The sequence below is a fragment of the Schistocerca americana genome, chromosome 1 (genome assembly GCF_021461395.2).
Source record: "Schistocerca americana isolate TAMUIC-IGC-003095 chromosome 1, iqSchAmer2.1, whole genome shotgun sequence".
Lineage (NCBI taxonomy): Eukaryota > Metazoa > Arthropoda > Insecta > Orthoptera > Acrididae > Schistocerca > Schistocerca americana.
Window position 1 is genome coordinate 886,386,190 of NC_060119.1, and position 24,281 is coordinate 886,410,470.

At 40.3% G+C, this 24,281-nt stretch overlaps 1 protein-coding gene across 1 annotated transcript in view; it reads right to left on the reverse strand.

Annotated features, from left to right (window-relative positions):
* Window positions 1-10,178: 10,178 nt before the first annotated feature.
* LOC124547332 (pyrimidodiazepine synthase-like) overlaps window positions 10,179-24,281 on the reverse strand; it is a 41,954-nt gene continuing 27,851 nt past the window's right edge. Inside the window, exons 4-5 of the mRNA XM_047125099.1 lie at window positions 15,159-15,271; window positions 10,179-10,404 (exon numbers count right to left, since the gene is read on the reverse strand). Of these exons, the coding sequence (XP_046981055.1) occupies window positions 10,282-10,404; window positions 15,159-15,271 (236 nt within the window). The 3' untranslated portion in view covers window positions 10,179-10,281. The remainder of the gene's footprint in view (window positions 10,405-15,158; window positions 15,272-24,281) is intronic.

The following is a 24,281-nucleotide window of genomic DNA, read 5'->3' on the forward strand; positions in this document are numbered from 1 at the left end:
TGGTAATATTATATTTAATTCACTTTCTAAGTATTGTTTGGTATCTACATCACAGCCATTTGCAGGATCTTTTATATCTACCTGTAAAATCAATATACCATTAGTTACTTTGAAAATGTTATGTAATTCTTATTGAAATTGTTTAATTATTTTAGTTGAAAACTTAAATTTTAGAAATAGTTTGTTAATTTATCTTATATCCAGATATGTTTATTTATTGAATTGGAAGTATTATTGAATTTATAATTATCTGACAACAGTTATAGTACAAATACACACAAATGCTTACAAATGTCTGTGTCAAAATTTTGTATTCTCTAAAAACTGTAGTATAGTAATTTTTTTCCCAAATAGTTAACTAACTGTTTTGGTATGTTGCCACCAAATGAATCAAAAACAATTTTTGTTTTATTTGTTTTATAGTAACAAATCCAGAGTGTGTATAATCAGATAAATCTAAATTTCCAATTTCATCTTCGTTATTTTTTGGTTTGTGTGATAATTCATTAATCATGAAGACACCTTGAAAGTGTTTAATATTTATTGTTTTGCAACTTTTTCTATATCGAAATTACATAATGCTTTTGGATGCATACTGATTATTTGTTGGAATTTCGTTTTTTAAACCTGAACCTTTTTTTTATCGATTCTTTGATTATGCCCTTTTTGGTCTTCCAATTCTTTATCACCTTTATTTTTGTTGTAATTGTATTTGCAACAGCAGCTGATCCATCATCTAATGAACACATGGAGCATAGGGAACGATGCAGGAGACCCGCACCGCTGACTAGGCAAGGTCGTAGCGGAGGTGGTTCGCCATTGCCTTCCTCCAACTGTAATGGGGATCAGTGATGATGATGAAGACAACACAACAACACTCTATCATCTTGAGGCAGCGAAAATCCCTGACCCCACCTGTATCGAACCCAGGACCCTGTGCATGGGAAGCGACAACATTACCCCAAGACTACGAGCTGCAGACAGTTCATTATAATAATATTGCAAAAAATTAGTGGAAAAAATGCTTTTTGTTGTGTTAATCTAGAGCCTTATTCTTTTTTGTTAGACATTCAATAGTTTTTTCACAGTGGGTATACCTAATGTTATGAATAAATTTCTACCTTTTTAATCTCTTTCTTTTGACCATCAATTAAAAGCTTTCAATGCTATGCTACTGTTCATTATTAAGTTTAATTTTAATTGCTTTTTATTTAGTTTTCCCACTAGGTAGCAATTTGTAAACAGTACTGAAGTTATTCTTTTATGTAGATAAAAATTTTATGAGAATGTATATTTTATAGTCCCCAACTATTTTCATCAAGTTCAATGTCTATACCTAATTTTTTCCATACATTATTCCTCTAACTGCTGTTGCAGCTAATTTTTCTCCTTATGAAGCATCAGAAGCATGCATTCTCTCTTTTAGAGCTAACTAAAGTTCTTTATCTGCTTCATGTCTTTTCTCTAAATCTTTATGACCTTTATAGACAATGTCATATTGTTTACAAGCTTCATCTAATGGATTAATTCCTTCATCTCTTCTAGTTAAACTTTCATTTCTTTCATTTGTTTTTATTTCATTTGGATTATTATCAGAATATAATGCTCATGACTGGTACAATATCTTCATATAATTTTATAAATCAACAGTATTCAATTTTGTGTTCAAATAATCCATAGTAATCTGTTTTTAGTTAAAAGATTTATCTGTCCACCTGCACCTTCATATTCTTATTCAATGATTTTTAATTTATCTCTGTTGAATTCATCTGGCAGACAACCAACAAATTTAAATGTACCAACAAGTATTAATCGAAAAACTTCATCTTTGCTATGGTTGATGTACTTACCGTTTTTCACTTATATTTATTTTTTAACATCAGTCTCTTCTTTTTTTTTACTTTTTTTTATTCTGCACAATTATTCAGTGCAGCATGCATTTCTGATCCACTTAATGTGTGATAAAACTGTGGACTTTCATATTATTTTAAATTTTTCATCTTTTTTCAGTGGAGCCCGTATTCCTCAATCATTTAATGTATAATCAAACATAGAACATTTATCATCAGACTATTAGTAATGTGGACTTTTATATCTTAGAAAAACCCCATGATATGGAATCAATTGTTTTTCTGCTTCTCTACTTGCTGCAATAGCTTTCAGAAAATTATCATCTAATCCCACCGAGCAAGGTGGCGCAGTGGTTAGACTCTGGACTCGCATTCGGGAGGACAACAGTTCAATCCCGCATCCAGCCATCCTGATTTAGGTTTTCCGTGATTTCCCTAAATTGCTCCAGCCAAATGCCGGGATGGTTCTTTTCAAAGGGCACTGCCGACTTCCTTCTCCATCTTTCCCTAATCTGATGAGACCGATGACCTCACTGTCTGGTCTCCTTCCCCCAACAAACCAACCAATTAACCAACCAAAATTATCATCTAATCCTGATATTCCTTGTTTTACCTGCTGGATTGCATCAATAACAGGCTGGTTGTCTTTGTTAAATTTTACATATTCTGTTCTTGGTTGTTGTTTCCAAAGCTTGAATGGTTTTTTTCAATTTTTCAGTTTTTTATTTCATTCAGCTTTTCTGACAACTTTTCGGACTTTGTATTTTGCAACGATTTACTGCAGAAAAACATTAACAAATTATTTTTATGTGATAAAGAACCTTTAATTTGATCTTTGTATTTACCTTCAGTGGGTTTCCTAGTTATATCTATTGTAAAAAATTCGAATTGATCATCATTTCAGCATTTACTACAATCTCCTTGAAATTGATCAAACTTTAAATAACCACCAACAAACTTATGGTAAATATGATTTATATTTGTATCATCTTGTGTAAATATATTTAAAAATTTAGATTATGTTTTACTAATTGTTTTGCTATTTTTGAATAAAAACAACCTCATTCCTTTATTTCTGTCTCTAGTAAAATATTATGTAACTAAATCCTAATTTTCGAGAATGGAATCATTGAATACTACAAGTGAATTACCTTGACATTCATCTATTGTTATAATTTCTTGATTATTCTGAATAAAAGTAGTAATCATATGATTATTTTAATCTTCCAGTTTTTTACACATTTTTATAAAATCTTGATATTTTGGCTGATCTAAGTATTTAGAGTAAACATACAGATAGTTGGTTTTATTCCAATTCAGCCATCCTGAAGCCAGAATACAATTGTCGATCATTAATGTAGTTTTCCACCTCTGCTTGGCCCTGTTATTGCACATTGAATAGACTTAAGCTAGAGCTTATCATGCTTATTTTTCGACATCTCCACTGGTTTTCTTATTATTGGTTTCCAACCAGTTTTCCTTTAATTAATAATTTTTTTGTTTATAGTAAATGAGTTACTTATTTCATTCGCCTGGGAAGTCATCTGTTCTCAGAAAGGGACTGTAAGTTCATATACAAGAAAACTACAACAATGTTGCACCAAGTGGTTGTCACAAAAAATTTCTAACTCCAAACAACTATATCAAAAAATAATAAACTGTACTGTACTGGAGAGACAATAATAATTCCTGTTGGTCAATACACTTTCAAAATCTTAGAGACATTTAATCATTCAAAAAAGCCAAATATATTCACATTAGGGAATATGAAATTTTAAATAGAGTTATTGTTGAAATTCATGTTAAATTGTGTATGGATATAAATTACAGTACTGAAAGTCCATTTGGATTTAGTGGCCAAACTGTTCTTGTTAATGAAAAGACTGTTGCTAATGATGTTCCTAAAATTATTTCATTCAAACTAATCAACATAAATTTTAATGTAGCTAATGAAATGTCTGTAAAGCATACAGATCATTTTCGTTTAGAAAGTAACATTATTGCTTCATTCAAACCTAATAATGAATGGTGTGGACTGCTAATTTATGAACTACATTATCCTGCATGTATTGCAGTTCACAATAAAATTCACAGTTTATAAATGACTGTAACTGATGGAATGACCATTTAATTGACTTAAGTGGTGCTTGTGTAACTATTGCTCTAAAAATGACTTAATAAAATTGTTGCCTTATTAAATGAATAAGATAGAAACTTACAAGCTATACTTATTCCCTCTGAATGACAAAAGTAAATACAACCTAAATGTTCCTAACAAGGATAGTGAAATTGACATTCACATATCAAATGGATAGCTTCATCATAATCATGGTCAATTGTACATCAGCTTTAAGACAGTTAAAGCAGTGGGATCAGATTACCCAACATCCAATAAAAATTAATAGGTAAGTGTGTGGCAAAGCTATTCCATTCTATAACCATAAAGAAAGGAAATGATATTTCCTCTAGAACTGAACACTCCTTTATTTTATTGTCAGTTTTGTTGTATTGGACTTCATCTCTTGCTGATAAAATAACCATAGAAGATCATATACTTATAATGGAAAAATAAAGAACAAGAAGAAAGAGGTGCTTTATCCATTTGGAAATCTTGGTGGATTTTTCAGAAATTATAAGGGGGTCTGTAATTTTTGCATGGTCTTCTAGTGCTAGAGATGCTGTTCTTAGCTGGTCTGTTTTCAACGATGCTGGAATTGAAGTAAGAGATTCTTTTCCTAATGAATGTAGAATTGTTGTAGAATCTATGGGATATGTTGTTAAGTTTGAGCCAAATTATGGACAAGAGCAACAAGAAAATATAATGAAAAATCCCAAAACTCCAATACCTTTTTATGAACTACAAACTACGGAAGTCGCTGCATTGAGTGGTAAGAAGAATTTTGAATTAGGTATTACGAATTTCTGTAACTCAATAGAATCAGATATGCCTTACTTTATATTCATTACATTTCAGACAAATCAAAAAATTAAACAGCTGTCTGATTTGTCACTATTTGATCATGTAAACTGTGTGCACTTTATCTTAAGAATGAATGAAATGATGTTTCTCCACAATAAATATGGAACTTAGACCTACAAAATAATTATTTGAAGGTTTACAGTTGTTTTCTGAGTTTTAAATGAGTTACACAGTTGAAAGGTGATGTTGATATAAATACAAATATGGATAATTTCGTAACGAATTATCCAATTTATTTCATTAATAAGACTCATAGAAAGAATATAGTTGACACTAAAAAAATAAAAATAAAAACCGATGCAGCTTCGTGGAACTGATAATGATAAATTTCCTGCTGGTACCCTTGCTTATGTAATTATGTATGGTAAAAAGAATCCCACATGTGTTGCCCAGCACAAGGTATCAACTAAAAATGTTTAAGCAAGGAAGTGTGTAAATTATGGAAGCTTCCTGAATTTTTAAAATCGTTTAATATTTGGCTGAGAAATAAACGAAAATCGATCCATTTGGAAGCTGGCAGGTGGTAGTAGCAGTATATATATCCCACGTGTGTGAGTGAACTGACTCGAGTGACATATTCAGGAAGTGGGCATGACTGACATTGATGTCAAACCATGTCCTCCGCTTCACTCTGGCTACTTACCTCCGCCTCATTTGATTAGCACGTCTGTACTGTTTGCGCAGCAATTGATAACTTCATTCATAGATGACACTGAGGCAGTCTCCATTGAAAACACGTGTAGGGATATACTTCGTTTTCCAAGCAAAACATTCCTTTTTAATCTGGAGCGTTCAATTCATGTTATCTTTTGCTAACAGTTCGTCTCTTCTAAAAAAAAAAAAACTCAACAAGGTAAAGGCAATAGTGTATTTGCATCTGAAATAAGTCGATGAAAACATCTTAATTTGAATGAAATATATAACTCAAATATCTACTATATATACGATTTGTAGACAGTTTATGCTAGCCCCTATGCTCAAATCTAGTGCTTTAGATAATGGTTCGGCCAAATCATTTGCTGTTATGCATTCTTCAAGAACATCTTGTAGCTATACTGGCAGCTCTCTCTCACCTGGTAGCTCACGTCTGGCAGCTCAACAATCAACAAACAGAACAAATGGGACAGCAGCAGTAAAAAAATGACACACCACCAGCACAAGACAAAACCAGGAGCGCAAAATGAGAAACAAGAAAGAAATATCGAGAAAAATACCCTCCAGGTTTCTCTGATATAATGCAACCAGTTCTAACTTCTTTAAAAAATTATTGAGCTGGAACAAAACGTTTTTTATAACATTGCTGGAGGGCAGTGAATTCAGGAACTTTGATGTCGAATACTTCGTCGATTTACTATTACAGTTTTGACAGTCGAAGTGCCTTTACTCTGAATGCGGGTCTGATTACGCTCTTTGCGTATTGACTGCCGAGTGTCATCAAAAGACAGCAGATATCCGGATAGCCTGTGGACCTCCATGTGCACTCCATAAGCACTCTGCTACCCAAGTGACCGCTTTCTTTGTGTAGTGCACCTCTGACCCCTGAAACGGAGTCCTACACTTCTCCACCCTATACCGTATGTCAATAAATCTGCAATCAAGACTGTCAGAGTATCGACAGGGCCTTTGGTTGCGACTCCTCTCCCTGTGTGGATGCTCAGACCCTGCTGAAGAAGCGACCACCTATCCAACCACAGGGCGACTGGGCTAGGCCAGACGGCAAGCCTCCATATTCAATCTCCACCTCAAGCGTCGCGACCGCATAACAACCCGCCACTTATCCTGTGGTGAAGGCGGATCCCCCGAGTCGCGTGCACTGGAAGGTGTCTTGACACCAGAGCCGGTTGGCGAAATAAGCGATACTCGAGGTGCCACATGCTACGCGCCAGATCCTCCGCAACCGCTATACTCTGAGGCAACAGCCTGTACACCGTTGAGCGTGGCCAAAAACGTCTTCACCTGTTCGTGAACTGCAGCCAGCATCCGCACACAGCAAGCACACATAGTCATCCGTCCTAGTACTACTAACAAGAATTAATTACAAAAGTGTAAGGAAAGTTAAATATTTAACTAGATACCTTTCTGATGCGTCACCAACGTAGGCTGAAGCCATACTGAGGTGCGTCGATGGCCGTTCAATAGAAATAACTGTGCTACAGACTGTAGGAATCTACAGTTTACACTTACAAAATCGCAATATCATACCTTTTAAATAAAAAAAACACGTAAGGAATTTAAGAATTAAACAACGGAAAAGCACAGAAAAACTTAATATTTAATTTGCTGATCTACTGGTGTGCCGCAGGTGGCAGTTGTTAACCTCTCCCTTTTTTCATCATCATGCAAAATGATACTACACTATACACACAGCCCTTACAGTCATCTACATTCTTTAGATACACTTAAAACATAACCCCGTATACGTTATGGAACGAGTCATAGTGTGCGGAGGAAGAAAATCCTTTCTGATCAAGTGACTGAACAACACCTCGGACACTCTTCCCATAACAGATGCCCAATAGCTTCCTTAAGCAGCAGATTCACCTTTCCTACTAGAGATTTTATGGGTTCCTACCATTTCGCATCACACCTGTACTGTCTAGACAATATAGCAGACTCTAGAAGTTTAACAACAATTTTGTAGGTGAATACTGTTGCACCCTCTTTCTTTCTCGTATTATCTGGCATTTATCCATATTTAAAGGCATCTGTCACTTAGTACACCAACTGCATCATTACATTGAACCACTTACGATACTTTTGCGTAATATGCAGAATTATCAGCGAACAGTCTCCATTTATACCTGAATTTACCTGTACTTATGCAGTCTGATGACCTTAACGGTCCTAAGGGTACACACCTCAAAGAACATTATCTTGCTCTTCGAACGTTATGACATTCAAGTTTAAAATATTAATCAGGATTTCTTATCAGAGGAAGGTTAGGGACATTGTGTTCATTAGGCTGTGCTCCACGACTTCGATAAATTACACTCCAAGATAACAGAAAGGCTCACCATGAAGGAATTACCCGAACAGGACAGAAACCGCTGGATGTGATATACATACACAGAGAAACAAATAATTACAGTTGCAGAAAAACTGGATGATTTATCCAAGAGTAGGAGCTTCACAAAGTGAGTAAGTCAATAACGCGTTGGTCCACATCTGGCCCTTGTAGCGCTGACCGACAGAGTTGTTGGATGTACTACTGAGGGATATCGCGTCAAATTGTGTCCAACTGGCGCGTGAGATCGTCATAAACCCGAGCTGGTTGGAGGACCCTGTCCATATTGCTCCTATCGTTCTCAGTTGGGGACATATACGAAGACCCTGCTAGCCAAGGTAGGGTTTGACAAGCTAGAAGACAAGCAGTAGAAACTCTTGTCTTGTGCGGGCTGGCGTTATCTTGCTGCATTGTAAGCGCAGGATGCCTTGCTATGAAGGGCAACAAAACGGAAGGTAGAATATCTTCGACGTCTGTAGGGGTGTCGTGGATGACAACCAAAGGGATCCTGCTATGACAAGAAATAGCACCCCAGACTATCATTCCGGGATATCGGTCCATATGGCGGGTGACAGTCAGATTGGTATCCCACTGCTTTCCATGGCTTCTCAAGACACGTCTTCGGCGTGGGATCTCGTTGAATGGAGTAGAATTGTCTTCAGAGTTTAGTCCCGCTTCGAATTAAGTCCGACGACCAACGAAGACGTTTCTGGAGATGCCCTGGACAATGGTTTGATACCAAAATGACTATCACCCGCTACATGCCCGAAAACAAGGAGTGATGCTCTGGGGTGTCACTTCTTTTCATAGCAAGTCTTCTTTGGTTGTCATCCGCGACACCCTTTCATCGTAGCGGCAAGTCGACGATATAACACGCCCCGGTTTGTTGCCCTTCGTAGTTAGCCATCCTGCACTTACGTTAGCAAGATAACGTCAATGCGTAGCTGGCAAGACTTTCTACTGCTTTTCGCGCTTGCCAAACATTATCTTGATAACCAAGGTCTTCTGATCTCTCCCCAAATCATAACGTTTGGAACATTATGGGTAGGGCCCTCCAGCCATCTCGGAATGTTGACGATCTGACTCGCCAATTGGACGGAATTTGGCAGAATATTCTTCAGGAGGACATTCAGCAACTATGCCAATCAGTGGCAAGCTGCTTGCATAAGGGTCGGAGGTGTACCAATGCGTTACCGACTTACTCAGCTTGTGAAGCTCTTGCTCTTGAAAAAATCATGCAGCTGTTCTGACACGGTAACCATTTGTTTTTCTGTACGTGTACATCACATCCACCGATTTCCGTCCCATTAGAATAATTTCTTCGTGATATACTGCTTTTTTTGTCTAAGAGTGGACATTTTCATGTGTACCACCAAAAGCTGCCGAAGTTTTGTAATTTTTCAACTAGTTTTAACCATTTACGTCACTATCTCACATACTACATAACTCAAAATGGTATATACCACGTGTCTCAAATCTGCTGTGTTTTTGCTATACTCTTCTTGGGCCGCTAAAATATTTCACATTCCACTCATTGTCACCAGATGGCGCAGCCAAGTCTAGGAACTAGTCAGAACGGAACCATAATACGAGACAACGCTGTGCAACATCTCCTAGCACTTTCAGACGAATGATGCACGGGTGGAGATTATTCAGCATCAGAGTGGGTTGGTCAACAGTCCACTCACTAAATAACAACTCTGTAACAACCTTCTGCTGCAAAATATTTTGTTGAGTGGTAAGAGCGTCTCAGATTTAGTGAAAAACTTACTTGTACTCGTCGTTTATTTTCTTACGTTAGTGTAGGGACAAGAAAGAAGAAGGGAAGCTCAAAACTTCAACTGTGTCATTGAAAAATAGTTCGCAAATGTATTGCCTAGTTTTCGGTGTTGGTCTGCGATAGTTATATGGGTCTGCTCATAAGCAGCAGCAGTACGAATAATATAGGTGCTGTTTTCACGATACATCCTACATTTATCCTACATGTGACGTTTACCAACGATACACGAAATACGTCTCTTGCTTTTTGTTAGAAATATGTGGTAGAACTGCCAGTGCTTTTACACTTCCATTTTTCCTCAGCGTTTGTCCTGAATTAATCATAGCAATAGCTCATTAATACGCTGCAGTAAAACATAATTGAGCTTCAGGACGTAGTAACAAAGATCTGTCCTCGGTCTCCTTAATCACACTCAAGAAATAAGGAACGACGAAACAAAACAAAACATAAAGACACCTTAAAACAATGAAACATCATGTAAGTTTATTTCATTTACATGTGTATGTTCTCATATTTTGAGTAAGGAAACTCTATTTAACAGCTTTTATGTTTATGTCAGTCAGTGAAATCAACGCCAAATGTCGAAAAGCTGCAGGCCATCTGCCAAGATGATATAGTTGCGATGCTGTAAAAAAGTGATGTGGTAGCAAACGGGACGCTGTGTCTGCTATAGCTTATCGTAGTCAAGGCTGCCGTCCATGATCTTCTTGATGAAACTGGCGTGCGCTTCTCCACTCATGAGTGAAGCTTTCACTGCGGGATCCTGCTTCATAGCTGCTCCCCATGCCAACTGGAAAAGAAACGTAATTATAAATTTTTCGTATACAGCGCTAACATCAAAGTAAACAGAAGTTTGTGATACGACAGTAGTTTCTTTAATTCGTGCCGCGATGAGAATTTTGTCTATGTAATAGCAAATTTCTCTAAATGTTTTACGTTGAGTGTATTAAATCTTACCAAACCATCGCTTAATTAAACGAAGCTTTATTTTCATTAATTTTATTTAAACAATATTTATTAACTAATATATGCGAGGACATGTTGGAAAGAAATGTCTTCGATCTTTTTGAAAACTCGTAAAGCTTTTTAAATAAAACAAACTTTATTAACATTCTGCATCTATATTCTTCATGTCCACATATTTATTTCTCAACAGTTACCCTGGTGACGAGCACATTTCTCCCAACGAGAGACCAGTTTGTTAATACCCTCCCTCTAGAATGTTTTACTTTCTTGACGAAGCAACAACCTCACCTCTGCTTGCACTGCTTCATCACTATTATTACAGTGGTCCTCCAATGTGTTCTTCAAGTTCTTCTGATAGAAGAGCTAGAGATCCAGCGTAGAGCGCAGCGTTTCGCCACGGGATCGTTTGGTCGGCCGGAGAACGTCAGAGAGATGCTCAACGAACTCCAGTAGCAGACGTTACAGGAGAGGCGTTGTGCATCACGGAGAGATTTACCACTGAAATTTCGAGAGGGTAGTTTCCGGGAAGAGTTGGACAACATATTACTTTCCCTCAAATACATCTCGCGAAATGACCACGACGAGATAATTCGAGAAATTGGAGCTAATACAGACGCTTACCAGCAATGATTCTTCCCACCCGCCGGCCGCTGTGGCCATGCGGTTCTAGGCGCTTCAGTCTGGAACCGCGTGTCCGCTACGGTCGCAGGTTCGAATCCTGCCTCGGGCACGGATGTGTGTGATGTCCTTAGGTTAGTTAGGTTTAAGTAGTTCTAAGTTCTAGGGGACTGATGACCACAGATGTTAAGTCCCATAGTGCTCAGAGCCATTTGAACCAATCTTCCCACCCGCCGTTCGCGAGGGGTACAGGGAAAAGGAAATCACTTAGTGGTGCCAGAAGTACCCTTCGCCAGAGACCATCAGGTGGATTTCAGAGTACTGATGCAGATGTAGATTTCTGAGCTCTTTCATGCGATCAAAAAGAAACAGCAGATAACTTTCACCTGATCCTTCACGATATGACTTTAATTGAAGATCTGGGACGAGCAACAAGGTTGCCCTATCAGAGGATCAGTTCAGGTGTTGGAAGGAGCATTAAATCGGAAGTCAACTCATGCGGTTAGAGGAGACCCGAGTACTTCGGGCGGTGCTCCTGGTCGTTTCCTGAGCGTTTCACAGTGTGGCCAGACGACCTCCTGTTGAAGTTACTTCAACGCGGATCGGGTGTCTAGCTTATCAGCTCCTATCACGACGACAGGATCTTCCGTGAGGGAGCCGAGGCCGGACTGTCCACAGTACGTCTTATCTAACCTGGAGTGCTACAATGTTCGGTCCTTGGAGCTATCGTGTACACGTTGCACACTGCTATGACGCACCTGATACCGACAAGAGGCCTCCCTTCCTGGACTCTTCAGTAGTTTGCTGCTTTATTTCCTAAGATATTAATAATTTAGGTGGATACATGTCAGACTTAATCGTATAAGGAAATAATTTCATATTATCAACTTCAGTAATGTGTCTGTTCCACAACGATTTTGAAAATGCAGAAGTAACTTCTTTGGAGATAATTATGAAATCATGATTTCCTCGTAAGTATAAAATCAATCAACTTAAATATTGAGAGAGTAATCGTCAGTTCTTTGGGATATAACAATTTTTTTTGTATCGTCTATATAGTTTAGTTCTACGACTTGCGAAATGATTTAGATAAGATATCTGTATGGTGCGAAAAGTTCCACATCATTACGAAGTGTCGTATTCAAGATCTATGGAACAAGTATTAATCTAATCTAATCTAATCTAGTGGCAATTGATCCCGAATAAAGAAAAGTGTGAAGTTATTCACATGAGTCCTGAAAGAAATCAGCAAAATTTCGATTACGCGATAAGTCACACAAATCTGAGGGCTGTAAATTCAACTGAATACTTAGGGATTACAATTACAAATAACCTAAATTGGAACGATCACATAGATAATATTGTGGGTAGAGCAAAACAAAGACTGCGATTCATTGGCAGAACACTTAGAAGGTGCAACAGGTCTCCAAAGAGACTGCTTATACTACACTTGTCCACCCTATTCTGGAGTATTGCTGTGCGGTGTGGGATCTGCATCAGGTGGGACTGACGGATGACATCGAAAAAGTACAAAGAAGGGAAGTTCGTTTTGTATTATCGCGAAGTAGGGGAGATATTGTCACAAACATGAGACGTGAATTGGGGTGGCAGTCATTTAAAAAAAGGCGTTTTTCGTTGCAACGGGATCTTCTCATCAAATTTCAATTACCAGTTTCCTCCTCCGATTGCGAAAATATTCTATTGGCACCCACCTACATAGGAAAAAATGATCATCACGATAAAATATGAGAAATCAGGGCTCGCACAGAAAAATTTAAGTGCCCGTTTTTCCCGCGTGCCGTTCGCGAGCGGAAAGTTAGAGAGACAGCATGGAGGTGGTTCATTGAACCCTCTGCCAGGCACTTTATTGTGAATAGCTGAGTAATCACGTAGATGTATGACATGACACATGTCCAGATCGACCAAATCATTCATATTAAAGATAGAAATGTTAGAGCATTGCCACGCAATGAATAAATTTTTGCAGACTCCGGTGGCAGTTTTAGTGATAAATTTTGGGACACTTGCATCAACTTAAATTTTGCGCTTCTGAGAATCGAGGTAGCAGTGAAGTTTTACTGCAATTTGTGACTGTCATTGCTTGCACAGAGATGAAAAATATATCAAATCTTTTCCTGAAGGAACAGTCCTGCCGGACTTAGAAAGTTTGCTAATCAGTTTTATAATTATTGCTTTGAGAAATGAACTCTCGTACACTAGGTTTTCGCGTTTACATTGTACTGTTGAATGTATTATCGATTATTTGTATTAAAAATCATTGAATCCGAAGTGATGTGTGATCACCATCTATTGATATTTGAGAAATGTCACTGAGCATTTATTCGATTTGAAATATAATTCTTTGGTGTTAGTCAACATTATTAACCTTACAGGATGTATTCATTCACTTTTATCGATATTAATAATTCGCTAAACTGCCTATAAATTATTAGAATGGCGTTTCGTTTAGCTAAAATGTGACAGAAGCGGTCGTATATATCCCAGATAGTGGAGCAAGGACCACGAAGAGAAGAAGTAGTTGGTGGATTGGGTAAGTAAAAGTAACAACTGCGTCACAAAATACAACTCACATCGTATGTCTACACCAGCAAATAAGCCATGAGCATGCTCTCAGGAATACACACAGCATTCTTTAGTGCTTTCCCATTCTGTATAGAAGGTGATTCAGCTTCCCCTACTGATGCAACCCGCAATGTTATGCCTGGTCTTCAGAAACCATGTGCGAGATTTTCCTATTGTCTCGCTCGTTACGCACAAACTATTAGCTCACAGAAAAAAAGGAACAGGATCTTTTTGCAGGAAATTTAATGTAGTTAAATTTTTTACTGGCATGCGTTTCTCTGGAGGGCACGGTTTTCGAGCTGTTCAGGAAAAGCGTACAAAATTGAACTTCAAAGCCACCTCCACACCCACACTCATCGTTGACCAGTCAGGTTTTCTAACAGTATTGTTAGGCAAAACCTACACAAACGTCAGTTTTGCGATTTGTAAATGCTCGACTAAGTGTCGTAACGAAGACCAAAAAAGGTCGAATTTGGGAAATAATTCGTACAGTCGCAAGTTTTTGTGCAGTGGTAGAAGTGAGTGCCACGAACAACGTACTAAATATCTAGACCAGTGGGGGCTGAATGGGGGGTGGGGTGTTTGTTCATCTCTGTACGTTTTTCTAGAACAACTGGAAAACTATGGTCTCTAACAAAAATGTATCCCAGTACAGAATTAAGCTACATCAAATTTCTTACCAAAACGGTCTGATTATTTTTCTGTAGGACTAATAATTTGCACATAGCAGGAGAAAAAATATGGAATTCTCGCACCTGGTTTTTGAAGGCCAGGTAGAGAATTATGGGTTGTATAAAACGATATTGGTAAGAACATCTGTATGTCAACTAACGAGTTACATGTTATTCGTTACCGATACATGTAATGAAGGAATTAAAATGATTTTAGCAGCTAGGGGTGCTGAAGCAATCTGCATTCATATCAGCGACGCCTAGAGTGATTTGATGTTACCATCTTGTATCGGGTTTTCGATGACGGATTGAATGCACTTGGCAGAACAGTGTCAAGACTAGCAGATAATATAAGCAGTGTCGAAAGATTTTGAAAATACAGCAGTATTTATTTAAAAGGGAAACTTAACGTATGATTTGGTTTGCCTTACAAAATATTAGAAACAGAAAGTAGTATGCACCGCCATCAGTTCAGATTCATTAACAGCAGAAAGATCAGTTACCGTGTTGTAGGGCATTGAAAAATCGAAAATTATTTATCTACAACGTGGATTTCACGTTCCAACTCTCTACCGAAATTAAGGGTCGCACATATCTCTGTCTCGGGTTTTTTTTACGGAGATTATGCAAGGCATAGTAATAGGAATAGTCCTCCCATGGTCTTTACGACAATGATTGATGAACGAGACGATCAGAATAGACTCACGAGTCTGGGAAAGTCTTGCAGCGGCAGCTTGACGTCTGGGTGCATCGTACGCAGCCCCTCAATGCGCTCCGCCCACGGCCAGATCATGTAGTCCAGCATGCCGGGCCTCGCACCTGCAACACACACATCCAGTGCCGTGAGGACACACCACATCTCAGCCAAAGTGTACGTACGTCACAGTGACCAGGAGTGATATCTCAGACGAATAAAGTGAGCGTAAATTACACATAATTTGTGAAATGCTAAATCTAAATTAAACTCCAGAATAAACTGGTTTACCTCTTATAACCTGAAACAATGTCCATTCATTAGGTACGCCTCAGTTTCTTGTGAGCAGTGACGCAAGAAGTGGTTTATCTTCAACCAAGGCGATGTGCACCATCAAGATGACATTTCCCGATCAAATAGGCTAGTTGTTTTAGACAGTCAGTATAGCATATGCGAAGTTCCCTACTTAATATACACGATGCAGGGCACTGCCTACTTATCCATTTGATAACTAAGACTGAATATTTCGAGAGAACGTTAAGTGATCAGTATCGAACATGTTTCTCGTGTCTTCGTCTCGAGCTTTTCTTACTTCTGTAATTTATGCGACTTGCAAGTGATGATAGACCAGTAAGTTTCCGAACAAAACCGGAAGCAAATCCATCAGGCAAGAAATCATAAATGTGAATTATGAGAATTTATTCCATTAAAAGGACATTTGCTGATTTAAATTGAACATCAAGTTTAATATCTTACAGCATTAAGATTATACAGACATAGAAGAAAGGGACGATTATATATATTTTTTAAAATGAAGTGATCGTATTACGTTATTGACAAAGAGACCCCGTCTGGCGTTATTTTGTCGTCCAATGTCCTATATTTGAGGCCATTTTGGCGACTATGCACCTTTCTGATGAAGATAAGGTGAAATGGTTACAAATGAAACACCCAGACTCCGATTGAACACAACCTGTGACGCGGCCAGGAAATAACCCCGGGTCCCAAAATCCATAGACAGCTTAACCACTAGACCACCGACATGCCGACCACAATTACGCAACGCATTATGCAATACATGGTATTAAATTAATGCAGGTTAATTCAACTTCGTGTTGATTTCTTTTCCGTCTGAAACGATTTAGTCTTGGAGACATTCCATGATTCACACATTTTAACCACTTTCCGGTCAGTTTTGCATTGAAATACAAAGGCATGCTAAAAAGCAATGCCTCTGAACTTTTTGTGTGAAAGATCTTAAAGCTTTGTAAATATAGCAAGCTTTATCAATATTCTTCATCTTTTTTCCTGATGTCTGGTTATTTATTTCTCAACATAGTCACCCGGCGACGAACCCATTTCTCAAAGCGAGAGATCAGTTTGTTGATTCCGACACTGTAGAAAGTTTTACTTTTCTGACGGAGCCACAACCTCCCTCTGATTCATCGCTTTCAAGACGAAGTACTCGAAAGTGTTTTTTGCGTTTTGAAAACAGACGAAAATCGAATGGGACCAATTCGCGACTGTATGGAGGACGATCGATGATAGGTGAAGCCAAAGTGTCAGATTGTTGAAGATGTCACAGCACTCGTGTGTCGTCTGGCATTGCCATGCCATGCCCCATGTGTGGACGATCTCTTTGAATTCCTGAAACTTAATTACAGTACGCTGTTTCTGACACACTGACATACACTACTGGCCATTAAAAATGCTACACCAAGAAGAAATGAAGATGATAAACGGGTATTCATTGGACAAATATATTATACCAGAACTGGCATGTGATTACATTCTCACCCAATTTGGGTGCATAGATCCCGAGAAATCAGTACCCAGAACAACCACCTCTGGCCGTAATAACGGCATTGATACGCCTGGGCATTGAGTCAAACTGAGCTTGGATGGCGTGTACAGGTACAGCTGCCCATGCAGCTTCAACACGATACCACTGGCGTATTGTGACGAGTCAGTTGCTCGGCCACCACTGACCAGACGTTTTCAGTTAGTGAGAGATCTGGAGAATGTGCTGGCCAGGGTAGCAGTAGAACATTTTCTAAATCCAGAAAGGCCCGTACAGGACCTGTAACATGCGGTCGTGAATTATCCTGCTGAAATGTAGGGTTTCGCAGGGATCGAATAATGGGTAGAGCCACGGGTCGTAACACATCTGAAATGTAACGTCTACTGTTCAAAGTGCCGTCAAAGGGAACAAGAGGGGACCGAGACGTGTAACCAATGGCACCCCATACCATCTCGCCGGGTGATACGCCGGTATGGCGATGACAAATACACGCTTCCAATGTGCGTTCACCGCGATGTCGCCAAACACGGATGCGACCATCATGATGCTGTAAACAGAACCTGGATTCATCTGAAAAAATGACCTTTCGCCATTCGTGCACCCAAGTTCGTCGTTGGGTACACCATCGCAAGCGCTCCTGCCTCTGATGCAGTGTCAAGGGTAACCGCAGCCATGGTCTCCGAGCTGATAGTCAACGCTACTGCAAACGTCGTCGAACTGTTGGTGCAGATGGTTGTTGTCTTGCAAACGTCCCCATCTGTAGACTCAGGGATCGAGACATGGCAGCACGATCCGTTACAGCCATGCGGATAAGATGCCTGTCATCTCGACTGCTAGTGATACGATGCCGTTGGGATCCAGCACGGCTTTCCGTATTACCCTCCTGAACCCACCGATTCCATATTCTGCTAACAGTCATTGTATCTCGACCAACGCGAGCAGCAATGTCACGATACGATAAACCGCAATCACGATAGGCTATAATTCGACCTTTATCAAAGTCGGAAACGTGATGGTACGCATTTCTCCTACTTACACGAGGCATCACAACAACGTTTCACAAGACAACGCCGGTCAACTGCAGTTTATGTATGAGAAATCAGTTGGAAACGTTCCTCATGTCAGCACGTTGTAGGTGTCGCCACAGGCGCCAACCTTGTGTGAATGCTCTGAAAAGCTAATCATTTGCATATCACAGCATCTTCTTCCTCTCGGTTAAATTTCGCGTCTGTAGCACGTCGTCTTCGTGGTGTAGCAGTAGTGTATGTATTTACGTTACACACCACCACGTTACACGCAACAATTTGGCCCCCTCTAGCGGCAGAGGATTGCAGCTTGCCTCAGCGAAGCGGGAAAGTCGAATGAGTAATATGCATGACCTGTAATACCTCAATCTATATTGAGAACAGGGTAAAAGATTCAGAAGGATTACTTTTTAGCACTGCTTCGTAATTACACATCCGTGAGACTTTATATTTCTTCCGTAGCAGTGAACATCACCAAACGCATGTTTTCACCCATGAAAACATCCTAATACTGGAACACGAGGAAAAACTGAACATGTGCTGCCCCAACAACTGTGGCGAATGGACAAGCGATAGTCACGGATGAAGTCGCGGTGATTATCTGACGCTGGGTATTACGTTAGGTCTTGCGTAACCAATCCATATCAGTGTCTGACAGGTGTATAGTAATCTCAAAGCGTTGCGTAGCGCCACAAGGCCATAAGGAATTCACCAGTAGCTAGTGAACGGCCATGTTTGGATGTAAAGCAAGGTATCAGATGAATACGAAAGCAACAACAGGCCAGCAAAACATTTGCCATTATGAGTTACTGGAACCTAGCGGCAGTTAGAGGTCTAGTAAGTGTAAACACACTGATCGATAAAATGGGGAGAGCGTAAAGACCACTAATGCACGCTTGTGCAGTGGTGCTCGACTGGAGTAAATGGATTCGAGTCCCGACGATTGAAAAAATTTTCATTACCGGTATTAGGCTAGCGAAGGGAGGAGAAGTTACAGTGTAATGTTCCTGATCACTAGCCTTTGAGCCGATCTACTGGTTTAAATACGAAATCTCCCTGCAGAATCTCATGAAGTGAGGGCATGTGACACTGTTGATGGTGATCTGTCCTTCGAATGGGGATGTTAAGCACGCCTATTTACGACCTTGCTATTTGCAAGGAGCAGGCTATGTGACAGCACCAAGTTTCGCCCTGTTGCTACTAACATCACCACCATCACCACACAACACTAACATTACTCCACACTTCACACACACTCAGCAGATACATGTAATATTACAAATATTGTAATTGAGCATGTTGTAAAAGTTTTTTTTCTGTGACCTTGTATCGTTAGATTTCATAGCAAAGTGATCATACAGTAGGCAAAATAATTCATTATATTGTCTAATCTTTCCCACTAATTTCCGTATTCGCAGGCTTCTTGCCGTGATCAATGTGAAAAAACTCCTATTTCCTGAAGAATGTGTAAAGATGTTATCTAATGATGAAACTGTTTTTCATCTCTATACGCCTTGTGAGTTGAATGATTGGAAATCAGAGGCTGCCGATGTAATGAACTCTCCTTCTCTCCGTCCATGTAGAAGATGATGTGTTTGACAGTAATGATATCATGAAGTACGAAATTCTGTGTAAAAGAGGAAAACCGCTGGCTCAATTGACACCTCACACACTGATCAGAAGCATTAATCTTCTTGTCTCTGAAACGAAAGACATTGCCCAACTTGGGAATAGCTTCAGCCATTGCAGTTTTATAAAACAATAGTACTTTTAGCTAGTGAAACAGCTTGCACTGGTAATGAGAGTTCCAACACAGTTCTCAAAGTATGCATCAAGTTCACATGGAATGCCTGCTACTGTAATCTAAAATGGTTCAAATGGCTCTGAGCACTATGGGACTTAACATCTTAGGTCATCAATCCCCTAGAACTTAGAACTACTTAAACCTAACTAACCAAAGGACAGCACACAACACCCAGCCATCACGAGGCAGAGAAAATCCCTGACCCCGCCGGGAATCGAACCCGGGAACCCGGGCGTGGGAAGCGAGAACGCCACCGCACGACCACGAGATGCGGGCAATGCTGTAATCTAAATGAGAGCAAATTGAAGATCTAAAGCAACGATATTACTTAGTATTGTGAACAGTGTCCACTGTCATAAAGGTATTATTGACGTACTTGATTGTTTGCAGATCATTTTATTTCTACTGTCTTCAGGATCTAAGTGAAATACAAGCTTTTAGACAGATAAATCCTGTTTTATATTCGCTTCAGTTTCCTGATGTTCTTTTTGATATATTATTATCCAGTTTATGTTGACATGCTTTCGTTATTGCTTTAAGGAAAGGTAACTACCATGGCACTTTATTTTTATTTAATTACCTTTTCCACAAGATTTGGAATTTAGAAAGGGTACAGTTCTACAAAAAAACATAAAAATTGTATAAAATTGCAACAAAAATCGTCAAAGAGTTTCCTTCTGCCTGTACACCAGTAAAGTCATACGGTGACTTCTACTGCTGGGAGTTTGTTGGATTATAATTCATCCAGATGCACTGAAGTTGGCCATTTATAGCTGCAGTCTGATATACAAGAATAAAAAAATGGTATTACGACTGATAGCTATGTTCTATCGTTCCTTATAAACCAAATGAAGTCAGACAATGGACTTGATCTAGTTCGTTTGTTTCAAGAAAGAGTGCACAGAGATTTTCACGTATGTACACGAAAAGCAAGACATCGGACACCAAATGTAAATTGGAGTAATCTCCTGATCCCTTGCATTAAAACTAAATCCAAACTTTGCACTCTCTTTGGTATTTCATCTCTCTGTTTGTTGTTTCACTGCTCAGCTAGCTTTTGAAAACTTCAATTGGTGCCAACCGTTCTTCCAACAAGACGGATTCGTCAGTTACACACTCATATGGAAAATATCTTTTTCATTAATTACGTTAAAATGCTCGCTGTCATTTTGCACATCACCAGGTTTTAAATACACTGACGCAAAAAAAATCGCAACACCAAGAAGGAGTGGTGCGACATAAACGAACGTTGGATGGCGTGTTTATAATCTTAAAGATAATATCTACTTCAGTTTCGTGCCAAGCTCATGAGAGTCGCACTAGTAGCGCCATTATGAGAATGCCAATCAGTTTTGCTTCAAATACACGCCGCAACAGTCGAGCGCGTTAGTTACCTTTGAGGCTGGACATAGTGAGTTGATGTTACTCAAGGGGAAAAGTCGCCATTATCAACACCTCACTGAATTTGAACGAGATCGTATAACAGGGATACAAGAAGCTGGATGTTTCTTCCGAAATACTGCAGAAAGACTTGGCAGGAGTGCAGCCACTGTATAAAATTGCAGGCAGCGGCAGTCGCGAGAATTTGCTGTTGGAAGAAGACCGAACTCCGGACGGCCACGTTGCTCTGCCAAGAGCGAAGACCATCGGTATGGCTCTGGCGCATTGTACTGTATCTGCAGCAGCAATATGAGCGGCATTTGGCACCACAGTGACACAACGAACCGTTACAAATGGGTTACTTCAGGAACAGCTCCGAGCCAGACGCCCTGTAGTATGCATTCCACTGACACCAAATTACCGCCATTTGCGACTTCAGTGGCGTCAGCAAGAGGTCGTTGGAGAGCAGGGTGGAAGTCTGTTGTGTTTCCTGATGAATGCTCGTTCTGTCAGTGATGGCACTGTGCTGGTTACAGGGAGGCCAGCTGATGATGCAGTGCAATCAACCTAACTGTTAGGCACAAAGGACCTATACCTTGCGTTATGGTCTATTCTGCAATTTCGTGTGACAGCAGGAGCACTCTTGTCGTGATGCCACGCACCCTGACTGCAAGCCTGTACGTCAGTCAGATGGTTTGACCTGTTCTGCTGCCATTCATTAACAGCATTCAAGGGGATGTTTTCCTACACATTGTAGTTGTAACCCAACATGCTCTACAGAGAGTCGACATGTTTTCTTGGCCTGCTCGATCACCAGATCTGTCTCCCGTCGAGTATGGGACATCATGGAATGACAACTCCAGCGTCAACCACGAACAGCATTAACCGTCGCTATATTCACCGATCAAATGCAACAGGCATGGATTCCATCCCACGAACTGACATCCCGCACCTCTATATCACAACGCATGCACGTTTGGATGCTTGCAGTCAATATTATGGCGGTTACACCAGTTATTAATGTACCAGCATTTCACATTTGTAATGGCTTATCTCGCGCTTACATTTACCTGTGATCTTGCAGATGTTAATGACTTAAATATGTTACCTAGACAAATGTATTCCCGAAGTTTCATTATGCTGCATGAATTATTTTTTGGTGTGGCGATTTTTTTCCGTCAGTGTATGCGAGACATTTTTCTGCAGAGCACGCCAGAAAGTTGAATGAATCTACAAACCAAAATTTTATGTCGCAACGATATCCTGCTGCAACAGATTTTTAATTGTTTTATACTGTCCCATGTTTGTGGAACTCATAGAAACATGATCTGGATCTATAAGGGGCAATCAAAAAGTTTCTGTTTGAGGGCGTTGCTGCTCGGTATATGCAACGTAGCGCGACTCTGACGCGGGTAGATAAGTACGGACACAGTAGAGGATTAGTGTGGTACTCGTGTCTTCCTGGATTGGGTGCGGTAAATGTGGAAATATGAACTATGGCGACGTTATTACCAAACGCGTCCGAACAGCACCAACGTGCTGTTATTATTTTCTTGGACGCTGAAGATCAAACAGTGGCAGACGTCAGCTGCAGAATGAAGAATGCGTATGGGCCGGCATATCTGTCGAAAACCATAGTTGTGGAATGGTACACCAAATTCCGTGGTTGCCGCTATTCGACACAAGACGCCTGTCGATCTGGGAGGCCAGCCTCATCCGTTAAGGACAACAACCAGTGGGAGACTCTCGAGCACCCACCCTGTAATCCTGATCTCTCCCCATGCGATTACCATGCCTTCGGTCACTCAAAAAAGGCCTTGAGCAATCGACGTCTCGTGTCGAAAGAGAACGTACAGCAGACAGTTACGGGCTTCTTCACGCAGGAGGATACCAACCAGTGCGACTGAGGGATGATCTCAATGCTCACGGCGATTATGCCTGATTGGCACACCGGTTCTAGACTACACTACTGGCCATTAAAACTGCTACACCAAGAAGAAATGCAGATGAAAACGGGTATTCATTGGACAAATATATTATACCAGACCTGACATGTGATTACATTTTCACCCACTTTGGGTGCATAGATCCTGAGAAATCAGTACCCAGAACAACCACCTCTGGCCGTAATAACGGCATTGATACGCCTGGGCATTGAGTCAAACTGAGCATGGATGGCGTGTACAGGTACAGCTGCCCATGCAGCTTCAACACGATACCACAATTCATCGAGAGTAGTGACTGGCGTATTGTGACGAGCCAGTTGCTCGGCCACCATTGATCAGACGTTTTCAATTGGTGATAGATCTGGAGAATGTGCTGACCAGCGCAGCAGTAGAACATTTTCTGTATCCAGAAACGCCCGTACAGGACCTGCAACATGCGGTCGTGAATTATCCTGCTGAAATGTAGGGTTTCGCAGGGATCGAATAAAGGGTAGAGCCACGGGTCGTAACACATCTGAAATGTAACGTCCACTGTTCAGAGTGCCGTCAGTGCGAACAAGAGGGGACCGAGACGTGTAACCAATGACACCCCATACCATCACGCCGGGTGATACGCCGGTATGGCGATGACGGATACATGCTTCCAGTGTGCGTTCACCGCCATGTCGCCAAACACGGATGCGACCATCATGATACTGTAAACAGAACCTGGATTCATCCGAAAAAATGACGTTTTGCCATTCGTGCGCCCAGGTTCGTCGTTGAGTATACCATCGCAGGCGCTCCTGTCTATGATGCAGTGTCAAGGGTAACCGCAGCTATGGTCTCCGAGCTGATAGTCCATGCTGCTGCAAACGTCGTCGAACTGTTCTTGCAGATGGTTGTTGTCTTGCAAACGCCCCCATCTGTTGACTCAGGGATCGAGACGTGGCTGCACGATCCGTTACAGCCATGCGGATAAGATGCCTGTCATCTCGACTGTTAGTGATACGAGGCCGTTGGGATCCAGCATAGCATTCCGTATTACCCTCCTGAACCCACCGATTCCATATTCTGCTAACAGTTATTGGATGTCGCGATATGATAAACCGCAATCGCGATAGGCTACAATTCGACCTTTATCAAAGTCGGAAACGTGATGGTACGCATTTCTCCTCCTTACACGAGGCATCACAACAG